This window comes from Phocoena sinus, chromosome 8 (genome assembly GCF_008692025.1).
Source record: "Phocoena sinus isolate mPhoSin1 chromosome 8, mPhoSin1.pri, whole genome shotgun sequence".
Classification (NCBI taxonomy): domain Eukaryota; kingdom Metazoa; phylum Chordata; class Mammalia; order Artiodactyla; family Phocoenidae; genus Phocoena; species Phocoena sinus.
Window position 1 is genome coordinate 96981608 of NC_045770.1, and position 12145 is coordinate 96993752.

General features: G+C 46.7%; 1 protein-coding gene across 1 annotated transcript in view; it reads right to left on the reverse strand.

Moving 5' to 3' along the window:
• The window catches only part of LRP4 (LDL receptor related protein 4), a 51996-nt gene that overhangs the window by 14483 nt on the left and 25368 nt on the right, over nt 1-12145 (reverse strand). The window contains exons 19-31 of the mRNA XM_032641355.1: nt 11949-12054; nt 10982-11183; nt 9080-9269; nt 8864-8995; nt 7700-7840; nt 7251-7337; nt 6972-7143; nt 6174-6336; nt 5826-6051; nt 5166-5469; nt 3615-3833; nt 3319-3453; nt 2359-2467 (exon numbers count right to left, since the gene is read on the reverse strand). Coding sequence (XP_032497246.1) covers nt 2359-2467; nt 3319-3453; nt 3615-3833; nt 5166-5469; nt 5826-6051; nt 6174-6336; nt 6972-7143; nt 7251-7337; nt 7700-7840; nt 8864-8995; nt 9080-9269; nt 10982-11183; nt 11949-12054 — 2186 coding nt within the window. The remainder of the gene's footprint in view (nt 1-2358; nt 2468-3318; nt 3454-3614; nt 3834-5165; nt 5470-5825; nt 6052-6173; nt 6337-6971; nt 7144-7250; nt 7338-7699; nt 7841-8863; nt 8996-9079; nt 9270-10981; nt 11184-11948; nt 12055-12145) is intronic.

The window sequence follows — 12145 nt, forward strand, 5'->3', positions numbered from 1 at the left end:
TCCCCTGCGTTGGCAGGTGGAATCTTAACCACTGCGCCACCAGGGAAGTCCAGGAAGTGTTCTAATTTCATTCTTTTACATGCAGCTGTCCAGTTATCCCAGCACCACTTATTGAAGAGGCTGTCTTTTCTCCATTGTATACTCTTGCCTCCTTTATCAAAGATAAGGTGACCATATGTGCGTGGGTTTATCTCTGGGCTTTCTATCCTGTTCCATTGATCTATATTTCTGTTTTTGTGCCAGTACCATACTGTCTTGATTACTGTAGCTTTGTAGTATAGTCTGAAGTCCAGGAGCCTGAGTCCTCCAGCTCCATTTTTCTTTCTCAAGATTGTTTTGGCTATTCAGGGTCTTTTGTGTTTCCATACAAATTGTGAAATTTTTTGTTCTAGTTCTGTGAAAAATGCCATTGGTAGTTTGATAGGGATTGCACTGAATCTGTAGATTGCTTTGGGTAGTACAGTCATTTTCACAATGTTGATTCTTCCAATCCAAGAACATGGTATATCTGCATCTGTTTGTATCATCTTTAAGTTCTCCCATCAGTGTCTTATAGTTTTCTGCATACAGGTCTTTTGTCTAGGTAGGTTTATTCCTTGGTATTTTTTTGTTGTTGTTGCAGTGGTAAATGGGAGTGTTTCCTTAATTTCTCTTTCAGATTTTTCATCATTAGTGTATAGGAATGCAAGAGATTTCTGTGCATTAATTTTGTATCCTGCTACTTTACCATATTCACTGATTAGCTCTAGTAGTCTTCTGGTAGCATCTTTAGGATTCTCTAAGTATAGTGTCACGTCATCTGCAAACAGTGACAGTTTTACTTCTTTTCCAATCTGGATTCCTTTTATTTCTTTTTCTTCTCTGATTGCTGTGGCTAAAACTTCCAAAACTATGTTGAATAATAGTGGTGAGAGTGGGCAACCTTGTCTTTTTCCTGATCTTAGAGGAAATGGTTTCAGCTTTTCACCATTGAGAATGATGCTGGCTGTGGGTCTTTCATATATGGCCTTCATTGTGTTGAGGTAGGTTCCCTCTATGCCTACTTTCTGGAGAGTTTTATCATAAATGGGTGTTGAATTTTGTCAAAAGCTTTTTCTGCATCCATTGAGATGATATGGTTTTTATCCTTCAGTTTCTTAATAGCTGTATCACATTGATTGATTTGCATATATTGAAGAATCCTTGATTTCCTGGGATAAACCCCACTTGATCATGGTGTATGATCCTTTTCATGTGCTGTTGGATTCTGTTTGCTAGTATTTTGTTGAGGATTTTTGCATCTATGTTCATCAGAGATATTGGCCTATAGTTTTCTTTTTTTTGTGACATCCTTGGTTTTGGTATCAGGGTGATGGTAGTCTTGTAGAATGAGTTTGGGAGTGTTCCTCCCGAGGGACAAAGATTTTTAAATGATTGAGAATCCCTGTTTTGGCCCCAAGCTTGGTATACCTTTTTTCCTTTCTTGAATTATTATACAGGGTTAGAACTCTAAAATAGTGACAGCTAATACTAAATAAAATGATTAGAAATAACACGCACTGAGTGCTAGATACTCTGCTAATGCTTTGTGTATATTTCAGGAGGATACTATTATTTTCTGTTTTTTGTTTTTTGCCGTACGTGGGCCTCTCACTGTTGTGGCCTCTCCCGTTGTGGAGCACAGGCTCACGGGCCCAGCCGCTCCGCAGCGTGTGGGATCTTCCTGGACTGGGGCACGAACCCGTGTCCCTGCATCGGCAGGCAGACTCTCAACCACTGTGCCACCAGGGAAGCCCGATGCTATTATTAAACTCATTTATTTTATAAGTAAGTGAAGCTTAGAGAAGTTCACTGTCTTGTCAAAGTTGCATAGTTACTCCATGACACAGGCAGAACTTGAACCCACAGAGCTGGCTCATGGGAGGTACTCACTCAGTAAACACTTACCGACCGGCTACCTGCCTCAAAACTCTGGCTCTCAGCCACTCCACACCTCTGCCCACTAAAGTAAGCTGCCTGAGCTTGCATGCTGGGACCACAGCACTGGGATCAACTGGGGAACTTGTTAAAATGAATATTCCTTGCCCAACCCTCAGGAGGCAGATTCTTTATATCCAGTGCCCGGGAATATGCATTTTAACAAGTTCCACAGTTGACTCCGTACAGCTGTTTGAGAGCCACTCCTTCGAATGTTAGAACATGGGACAGCAGGAGCAGCAGGGCACATAGTGGCAAGGCTTCAGTGTACAAGAATCACCCCTAAAATGAGCTTCCATAGCAAACCTGTTCAGTAGCACCTGGGGCTGAGGCTGCTGATGCAGAACCCCGAGGAAACACCCCTGTCAAGGAGGTTTAGTTACCTCTCTCCTGAGCCAGTACCTGAGTGAGAGCAAAGGGGTGCGACACGTGGCTGACCAAGACCTGCCGGAGCTTCCCACTGAGGTCGGCGCTCTCAATCCGGTCCAGATGGGCATCCACCCAGTAGATCCTGTAAAGGAAAGGAGAAAAGGCAGCTGCTGAAGACACTTGCCAGGTAGCCCAGCCCTGCCCTCAGGAAGCTAGCTGTCCCCTCCTGAGCTGAACTGGCAGGTGCTGTGAGCAGTCAAGTTGACTTGATGAGAGGTCACTGGGAATCCCCAAGCTGAAGAGCAGAACTTGGTTGGTGACTCATAAGTGGGGAGGCCAGGGCTGTTCTGCAGAGGGTAGAAATCTAGTGACCTCGGAGGAGCCAGCCCCCAGTCTCATCTTCAACCACTTGATAACCCTTTGACTCCTACCCAAGAATCAAAGCCCAAATTCTTGTGAACGCCCTTCAAGAAGAGACTCAGTCTACAAAGAGCTCAGTGAAGTTAACAGAAGAAGGCATTCCTCTTCTCCAGTCCAACTCTCCAGGTGACTTTGATCCCCTTCCCTTTTTCTGAGAGCAGAAAGGAGAATTGACTGCTTTGGAGCCTCTTCCTCCCTCTTCTCCTGCCCTCCAGTATTTTTAATCTAGATCAGGAGTTGCAAATTCCAATACCTGATGGGGTCAGGAGAGCAACAAATGCAAAGAATCAGTTAACTGGATGGGGTGTAGTGGGATCTGTGGTCCAGCCAGAGGACATGCTCTGCTAAAGCATTCAAATGAAAAACATGTAAACCAGATAATCCCCGCCTGAGGGTTGAGTGCTGGATTCAGCAACACTTGCTCCAAGAATTTGTGCCCTCATACTTCTCACTGCTCGCTTTTCCCTACCTACCAAGGAGCTTTCTACTTGTTTGTTTTCACTACTTCAATCTCAACCACCCTCTCCTCTGCCCACCTGATTTCCAGGAGGCTGTCTGGGACAGGATTCCCACCTGCGGGTATCATAGTCCAGGGTAAGGCCATTGGGCCAACCCAGGTCTGTGTTGATGAGGACCTTCCGCTCAGAGCCATCCAAGTTCGCCCGTTCAATCTTGGCAATGTGGCCCCAGTCTGTCCAGAAGAGGTACCTGGGACACAAGAGTGCCATCAGCAAGGCATGGGAAGATGGCACCCAGAGGTTGAGAGAATACAGGGACACCCAGATACCATTAATATACAGGCATCTTTCAAGAGCCTCTTCATCAGGCCCTTCTTCCCTGGGTCTCTTTTCTGTTGGCCAAAAACTTACCCCTTCCTGGGGAAAACGGCAATGGCCCGAGGTTCATCCAGGCTGTTGTTAATCAGCACTTTGCGGCAGGAACCATCTAGCCTCGATGCTTCAATGGTATTTCGGCCTGTATCTGTCCAATACAGATTCCTGGCCACCCAGTCCACTGCCAGCCCATCGGTGGTCTTCAGCCCACGTCCGATCACCGTCTCCATGTTGCTGCCATTCAGATCCGCTCGCCTTGGGGAACAGCCCAGGGTTGGATGACTGACCAGATCAGCAATAGGCTGATACCCCTTTCATCCATGTTCCCATAACTGGATTCCCACTGTAAGCTCCATAGGGGCAGGGACCAAGTATTTATAAGTACATGCCTCAGCATCTAGCACAGTAGGTATTCAAAATATCTGCCAAATTGAATAAATTATTGGGAGGACAGAGTGTTTCCTGCTGTAAGTAGGGGGCATTTGGGCCCATGTCTTGCCGAAAGACAGGTTAGTAAACCCCATTACACCTTAAGGAGGAGACAAGGATTGCTAGATAGTGATTATGAGAAAGGGCAGATTTTTCCAAAATCTACTGTGCATTTTTATAGCAGTCCTACACCAGGGAATTCAACCTCAGGATGGGGGGCATGTCACACATACACGGGGGACTTTTGTAAACTACATATGCCCACCAGCTCCCAGATTCTAATACACCCCTCAGGGAGAACAAAAGGGAATGCTCCTGTTCTTCTACATGAGAATCTCTGCCATGGTAAAACCCTCTAACTGGTGACAGGGTACCACATTCCTCAGCTGTGTCGGGGTAAAAAATTGAAATAATAATAAATAAAACAAAAAATATTAAAAAATAAAACCCAACACAACCTTGTAAATAATCATAAGCCTTGGCATTTGGCCAGCGTTCCTGCATTATAATACAGATACTTGGTTTGGCTACATGGCCAACTGATCAATGAGTCTTAGAGGGTCACTGGAGCTCCTGCAGAGCCCAACGGTAGAGGTAGAAAGCTCCGGGTCCCCAGCCTGACTTTATCTGTTTGTTTTACATACTGGGCTTCTATTAATCTTTTTTTGTTTAATATTTATTTATTTATTTGGCTGCGCCGGGTCTTAGTTGCGGCATGTGTGTGGGATCTAGTTCTCCGACCAGAGATCGAACCTGGGCCCCCTGCACTGGGAGTGTGGAGTCTTAGCCACTGGACCACCGGGGAAGTCCCTATTAATCTTTAAATAGATAAATTCCCTGGCGGTCCAGTGGGTAGAACTCCACACTTCCACCACAGGGGACACAATCCCTGGTTGGGAAATCCCACAAGCCGAGTGGCGTGACCAGAAAAAAAAAAATCTTGAAACACTTCATAATCTTTAAATAAACAAAAGAAAACAAAAGTTTGAAACTCTGCTGTAAGTGATAACATTATAAAGCATACAGTTCAGGGTCAGAACTCACTATCCAAGTTGCGGAATCACTTAGTCCATTTAGAGGTCAACACAGACAATAACCTCACCTATCAAAGGTCAGAAGCAGGTCTGTGTCTTCTAGAGGTTTCGGGGACCCTCATACCTGATAACATCCAGGAACACATCTGTGTAATAGACCTTTCCATCCACACTGTCATAATCCAGGGAGATGACATTGTTGAGCTCGGGAACGGGCACGTGCACATCTGTGTGGTCGCTGGTGTCCAGTGAGATACGCCGGATGGAGCCGCGGCTGGAGAAGAGCAGGTAGGTCTCAGGAGAGGGGTCACAGGTCTTCCCATCTCCCTTCAGCTGGATGCCAGTGGGGCAGGCACAGGAAAAGCCAGAGGGCCGAGGCAGGCAGAGGTGAGAGCAGCCACCATTTCTTGAACTGCACTTGTTAAAACCTGAGAAAGAGAAGCATGAGTTTTGACACCCAGCCTGGAATATGGTCTGAATCTTATAAAGGCCCTAGGTTTTTGTGCCTGATTGTCTGCTATTCTACATAACAGGATTCAGTGCCTGGCAGGGAAGAGGCAGAAGGAGGAGGGGTGTCTCCAGGAGTCCTTCGAGGGTGACAGCACCCTGCTGTTGCAGTACCAGCCATACCCAGAGGGAACACAGCCTGATCCTGCAAGGGGGCTTAGGCAGGTCCCTGTCTCTCGGGTTGTAAAGGCATCTCTGTGCTCTGGATATATCTCTGATGTTGAGATACCCCCAGGAAGTCAGAGGCTCTGGCTTACAGCCCTAGGGGTCTTCTCACCCAGTGGCTGTGCCCTGTCCACAGCCTGGATGTCCATGAGGCCTGGCAGGTTGGACCTCACCAGGATGACATTGCTGCCAGTACCCTTGTCGGCACGGTGGATGCTACGGGTCTGCCAGTCAGTCCAGTAGATATAGGAGTCGAGCAGGGTGAGGCCATATGGGTGCTGCACAGGTGACACCAGGGTGTGCCGACTGGCACCATTCAGATCAGCAGCCTCAATTCGCTGTAGAGGAAGAAGAGGGTGAGGGGTGGCTATCAGAAGACTGGGAGCCCTCAGCGGAGATCCCAAATAGGCCTCTGCCATATTCCCAGGCTTCTGCAAAGCAGCAGGAGCAAGACCCTCACCTCCGTGTGGGCATCAGCCCAGAGCAGTTGGGAGCTGGCCTTGTCCACAGTCAGTCCATTGGGCCACCCTAGGTTGTTGCTGATGAGCACGGTACGGTCTGAGCCATCCATTCCAGACCGCTCTAACTTGGCATTCTCCCCCCAGTCTGTCCAGTACATGAAACTGGGCAAGAAACAATACTAGCTGGTTATTTCCACAGTTCCTGTATACTGTGAGTACTTAACAATATGCCAAACACTGTGAAAAGTATCTACATGCACAGAAGGGAGTTGTTGCTTAATGAATACAGAACTTCAGATTTGCAAGACGAAAAAGTTCTGGAGATCTGTTTCACAATAATGTGAATATACTTAACACTACTGAACTGTACACTGAAAAATGGTTAAGATGGTAAATTTAATGTTACGTTTTTTACAATTCAAAAAAAGTACTTTCCGTGCATTATCCCACTTAATCCTCACAAGGTCCACGGGCATGCATTTTCATTATCGGCTCCGTTTTAAAGGCAAGGAAGCTGAGGACCAGTGAGGTTAAATATTGGACCCAAAGTGACAGACGCAGCTAATAAATGGTGAAGAAATTTGAACCCTGGATTTCTGATTCTGAGGTTCATGCTTTTAACCTCTACACTATACTGCCACCCTGAAAGAAGTCACAAGGAAGTGGAAGTGCCCCAGAGAGGTCAGTCTCAGTGCTCCTTTGAAGCACGCTTGCTCTCCACTGGCCCCCTTCACCCCATCCTTCGCCCCAGCTGAGCCAGCCCATCCCGCAGCCTGGAGCCACAGAGCTGCTCTCACCCCATCTCGTGGTACAGTACAATGGCACGGGGGCTGTCGAGGTTCTGCCACACCAACACCTTCCGCATGGACCCGTCCAGGTTGCCCACTTCAATCCGGTTGGTTCCCGTGTCTGTCCAGTACACTTTCCGGCCAATGGCATCCACTGCGAGCCCATCTGTGGTCTGCAGCCCTGCAGGAAGTCAAGACAGCACACTGGCTCGTGCCTTAAAACAGATGGGATATCTCCCCCAGCTCTGTAGCCAGACAGGTGGTCCCCGGGCTGGGAGCAAGGCCCACCTGTGGTGATGATGTCCTCGTGCTGTGAGCCATCCAGATTGGCACGGCTGATCCTGTGCAGCGTGCTGTCTGACCAGTACACTCTTCCTGGAAAGGGAAGCCTTGGCTCAGCCTGGACTTTCACCCCGCCCCCCAAAGGAACACACACAGCTAACATGCCCTGAGACACCAGGGCATGTCAGAGAGCCCTATACCCCTGAGCAGAGGATATCAAGGGAAATATAGAAATATCATCGCAGGATAGCTCTTGGCAGAGATGAAGAAGGCCCCCAAACCCTATGCCCTCATAACCAAAGAGAAAGTGCTATAGAGATGGGGCAGGGGTCGTGCCAGAGGGAACGGGGAGCCCCCAGGCTCTTACCAGGAGGCAAAGGTGGTGGGAAAGCAAGGGCAGCAGTTGCTGTAAGGCAGGGACAGTGGGCCAGGAGAGAAGGGAGGGCCACACAGACCTTCCTGGGGATCCACTCCAATGGCAATGGTGTTCTTCATGGTAATGTTGATTGGTACCACCACATCGGCAAAATAAGGGATGTCCAAGGAGACCATGCGTATGTCTATCCTCCTGGCGAAGATGAGGAAACTGTTCATGCCTGCCCAGGTGGGGAGAGAAGGAAAGAGGACAGTCATCCTAGCACGGCCATTAAGAAGATTTGGAGTAAGGCAAACTGAAGTTCATGCCCTGTCTCCATTAGTTTCTAGTTCTGGAAAGAGGACAGTCATCCTAGCACAGCCATTAAGAAGATTTGGAGTAAGGCAAACTGAAGTTCATGCCCTGCCTCCATTAGTTTCTAGTTTTGTGATCCTGGGCACATTATTTAAATTGTTTAAGGCTCACTTTCATCATCTGTAAAATGGGGACAATAACAGGGTGGCTGTAGGAATAAAAGAGATCACGTACAGAAAACCCTTAGCATTGGGTCTGATACATAGTCATCACTCTTTATTAATATCATGAAAATGAATCTCTTTGAAAGACCTTTTACCATGAAGTTTAAGAAACTTCATGTTAGGTGAAGGAGGGCTTTACCTACAACCTGAGAAGCACAATTCAGAGCTCCTTTCTTGCTCTAATTCCCCAGGAAGTTAGGGTTCAAATGCAGCCTACCATGCAGCAGCCCCTAGGGAGAAACCTCAACATCCAACATCTGGGCAGCCAGGTCCTGCTTCTGAGACCTTTCAATTAAGGTTATACGAAGGTTGTGCTGGTTGTGTGTACTCACAAAAGTGCCATTTCCAAAGGAGGTACCATCAAATTGTAGATATCATATGTTCTAGTATTTACTATACCGATTTTGGGCAGAAGGAACAAAACTGACTTGTTCTAACTGAACCAGTATATTATGACAATTTCCCAACAGATAAAAGTAAAGTGTCTGAGAAAGGAGCATCTTTTTCTAATATGCATGAAGACACCATAGACCTAGTTGGATCCTACTTCTAATCCTGTCTACCTGCTCCTCTGGACCTCTTCTTTTTTCTAAAAGCTTCATCTCGCCCCTAAGCCTCTAGAAGCTTAGGTTTCTCAGACCACACCAGAGTCCAGTGCAGGGAAGAAAGAGAGCCACTGCTCCTCCCAGAGAGGCTCTATCTAGGTCTGTGATGCTTAGACCTACCTGGTGAACAGGTCTTGCCATCAGGCATCAGGTTGATGCCTGTGGGGCAGGTACAGCTGAAGGCACTTGGATTTGGGGACCGAAGACACAGGTGGCTGCAGCCGCCATTCTCCGTAGCGCATGGCGTGGACACTGGGTGGAGAGGAATGGGTCAATGAGAAGGACCATTGCAGAGGGAAGCAGAGGAGAAGCAAGTGTGGGCCAAGGGCTGCTTACCTGGGGGTCGCCGACGGTGGAAGACATGGATGTCCATGAGGTTTTCCAAGTTCTCCTGCAGGGTCTCCCGGTCCAGTCCCGTCAGCCGGTCGGCACTCTGAATACTCTTGGTCTGCCAGTCAGTCCAATAGATGCGCTCTCCATAGAGGGTCAGCCCAAATGGGTGGGGCAGCTGGCTTCCAATCAGTACCTGCCAGGGACCCAGCACTTGTGTCATGCCCTGGCAAGTCCTGACAGTACAGAGCAGTGGTCAAGGGCTCAGGTGAGGAGGCAGGATGCAGCTCTGCCAGTACCACCTGCTGTGTGACCTTGAGCTAGAGCTGGTTATAAAATTTGAGCCTTGGTCACCCAACCTGTGATATGATCGTGACAGTGCCTGGCTCCAAGGGTTGCGTGATGATTGTAAAAGATCATGTATTATTTACATAATCTCAAAGTGTCTCTGCACAAATTACTTATTAATTACAAAAGGAGAAATAGCAACTTTACAGTGGACACCACCTTAACTGTACCACCAAAGTTGGTATCACAATGATGGGACAAGCTGACATCGGTGGCTACTGATAAGACACATTGAAAACTCAGGACACAACCTTACTTACTGTAGTATTTCTGCCCTAAATGCATAATCTGAACTTAATCACGAGGAAATATCAGACAAACTGAGGGACATTCTACAAAATAACTGGCATTTACTTTTTAAAGATACAAAGATCAGGAAAGACAAAGACAGGCTGAGGAAATGTTCCAGATTAAAGAGACATGATTACTAAAAACAACTGTGATCTGGGATTGGATCCTGGACTAAAAAAGAAAAATGAAAAAAAAAAAGCTATAAGGACATTATCGGGGCAATTGGTGGTGAAATTGAATATAGACTGTGATTAGATAGTAATATTGTATCAATGATAAATTTCCTGGTATTGATCATTATATTGGGATTATGCAAGACAGTGTTCTTATTCTTAGGAAATATGCACTGGACTATTTTGGGTTCAACGGCAGGATGTCTCCAATTTAATCTCAGATGGTTCAGAGAATTGTGTGGTGTGTGTGTGTGGACAGAGAGAGAATAAGAATGATATGACAATGTGGCAAAGCACTGAGTAGAGTTCCCTGTGCTATACAGTAGGTTCACTTTGCTGTACAGCTGAAACTAACACAACATTGTAAAAACATACAAAACAATGTAACACAACATTGTAAAAACACAACATTGAACTAACTATACTCCAATAAAAATTAATAAAAAATTATCTTCAGAGTTGCTAACAAAAAAAAAACAATGTGGCAAAATATTAGTTATTGGTTCTTTTTACTATTGTTTTTTTTTTTTTTTTTTTTTTTTGTGGTACGCGGGCCTCTCACTGTTATGGCCTCTCCCATTGCGGAGCAGAGGCTCCGGACGCGCAGGCTCAGCGGCCATGGCTCTTGGGCCTAGCTGCTCCGCGGCATGTGGGATCTTTCCGGACTGGGGCACGAACCCGTGTCCCCTGCATCGGCAGGCGGACTCTCAACCACTGCACCACCAGGGAAGCCCTCTTTTGACTATTCTTACAACTTGTCTGTAGGTTTGAAATTATATCAAAATAAACAATAAAAACAAAGAGAGAAAGAGGTCATGGGCCCAATATGCAACTGGTGATTAATTAGCATTAGTGTTGATGGTTATCAGGAAAGCACTTATACCCCCAGACCACAAGCCATATGATCCCTAGTTTCCTTTCTTCATCAAGGAGCAGGGACCCCAGGCTCTGGAGCACAGCTGCAGTTTCAGAGAAATAGCAAATGCACCATGCTGGATTACCCCTAGGCTTCCCTGGGTCCTGTTAGCTGCCAGCCAGGAAGCGCCACCCTGGAGGCTGTCATGGCTGTGGGAGGATACCTTAGCGCCACCCTTACCTTCCTTTTGCTGCCATCCAGTCCGGCAAATTCAATCGTCTTCATGCCGGCATCAGCCCAGTATAGCCGCTGGGACCCGTAGTCAATGGCTAATCCATTAGGCCACGTCAGATTAGAAGAGATGATGACCTGACGACCTGAGGCATCCATGCCAGCTCGTTCAATCTTGGGGCTTGCACCCCAGTCCGTCCAATACATGTACCTGGGCACAGGCAAGGGAGGTCTTACAAGCTTTCCAGTTAATACCCAGTGGGGATTCAGGGTTCCTAGGGTTTGAGGGTTTCTGCTTGCTATAGCTACCCCAGCCTCTTGCCTCAGTTCCCAGCCCCTTTCTGGGTTCTGGTCTTGTATCTCACATCCCTATCAAAAAGTACCCGAGGATCTTAAGTGTTTCCTTGACTGGATGGGTTAAATAATTACGGTATATCAACTTAACAGAATTCTATATAACCATCAAGAAGAAAAAAATAGATCTATATAATCAAATGGAAAGATAGCTAAGATATATAGCCAAGTGAAAACCCAAGTTACAGAAGAGTATGCCATTGTTGTCAAACCAAAACCATCACCTCCACCGCTACATGTACGCATACACATAGAAGAAAATCTGGAAAAAATACCCTAAACTGTTAACCACAGATATTTTTGGAGAGTGAGATTATAGGGAATCTTCACTTTCTACAAACTTTTTAAAAAAAAAACAAAAAACAATGGATTACTTTGGTAAGCAGACCAAAAAGCCAACCAAACAAACAAAAAAACAGAAAAAGAAAAAAAATTTTAAATGTAAAAGGTTTCCTTGTCCGTGAAGGAGACAGAGTTGTCATGACGCTCTGTGGTTTCTACAGCTGCTCTTGCTTCCTTGGTGCGCCCGTGAGATCTAGCCACTCTCTCTAACCTCCAGACTCCCGCCTAGTACTCAGATCTGGGGGTGGGGGGAACTTGTTCCAAAGGGGCTGGTGCTCACCCGCCCATGGGTTCCACTACGATGTCTCGGGGACGATCAAGGTTTTCCCAGATGAGTACTGTTCTCATGCTACCATCCGTGTTGGCCACTTCAATCCGGTCTGTCCCTACCAAGAAGTAAGAGGCAAAGACATTAGCTAGTCTTGGTCATTCACCCTCTTACCTCCCATGCCCAGCACAGAGCACGGCATGCCGTAG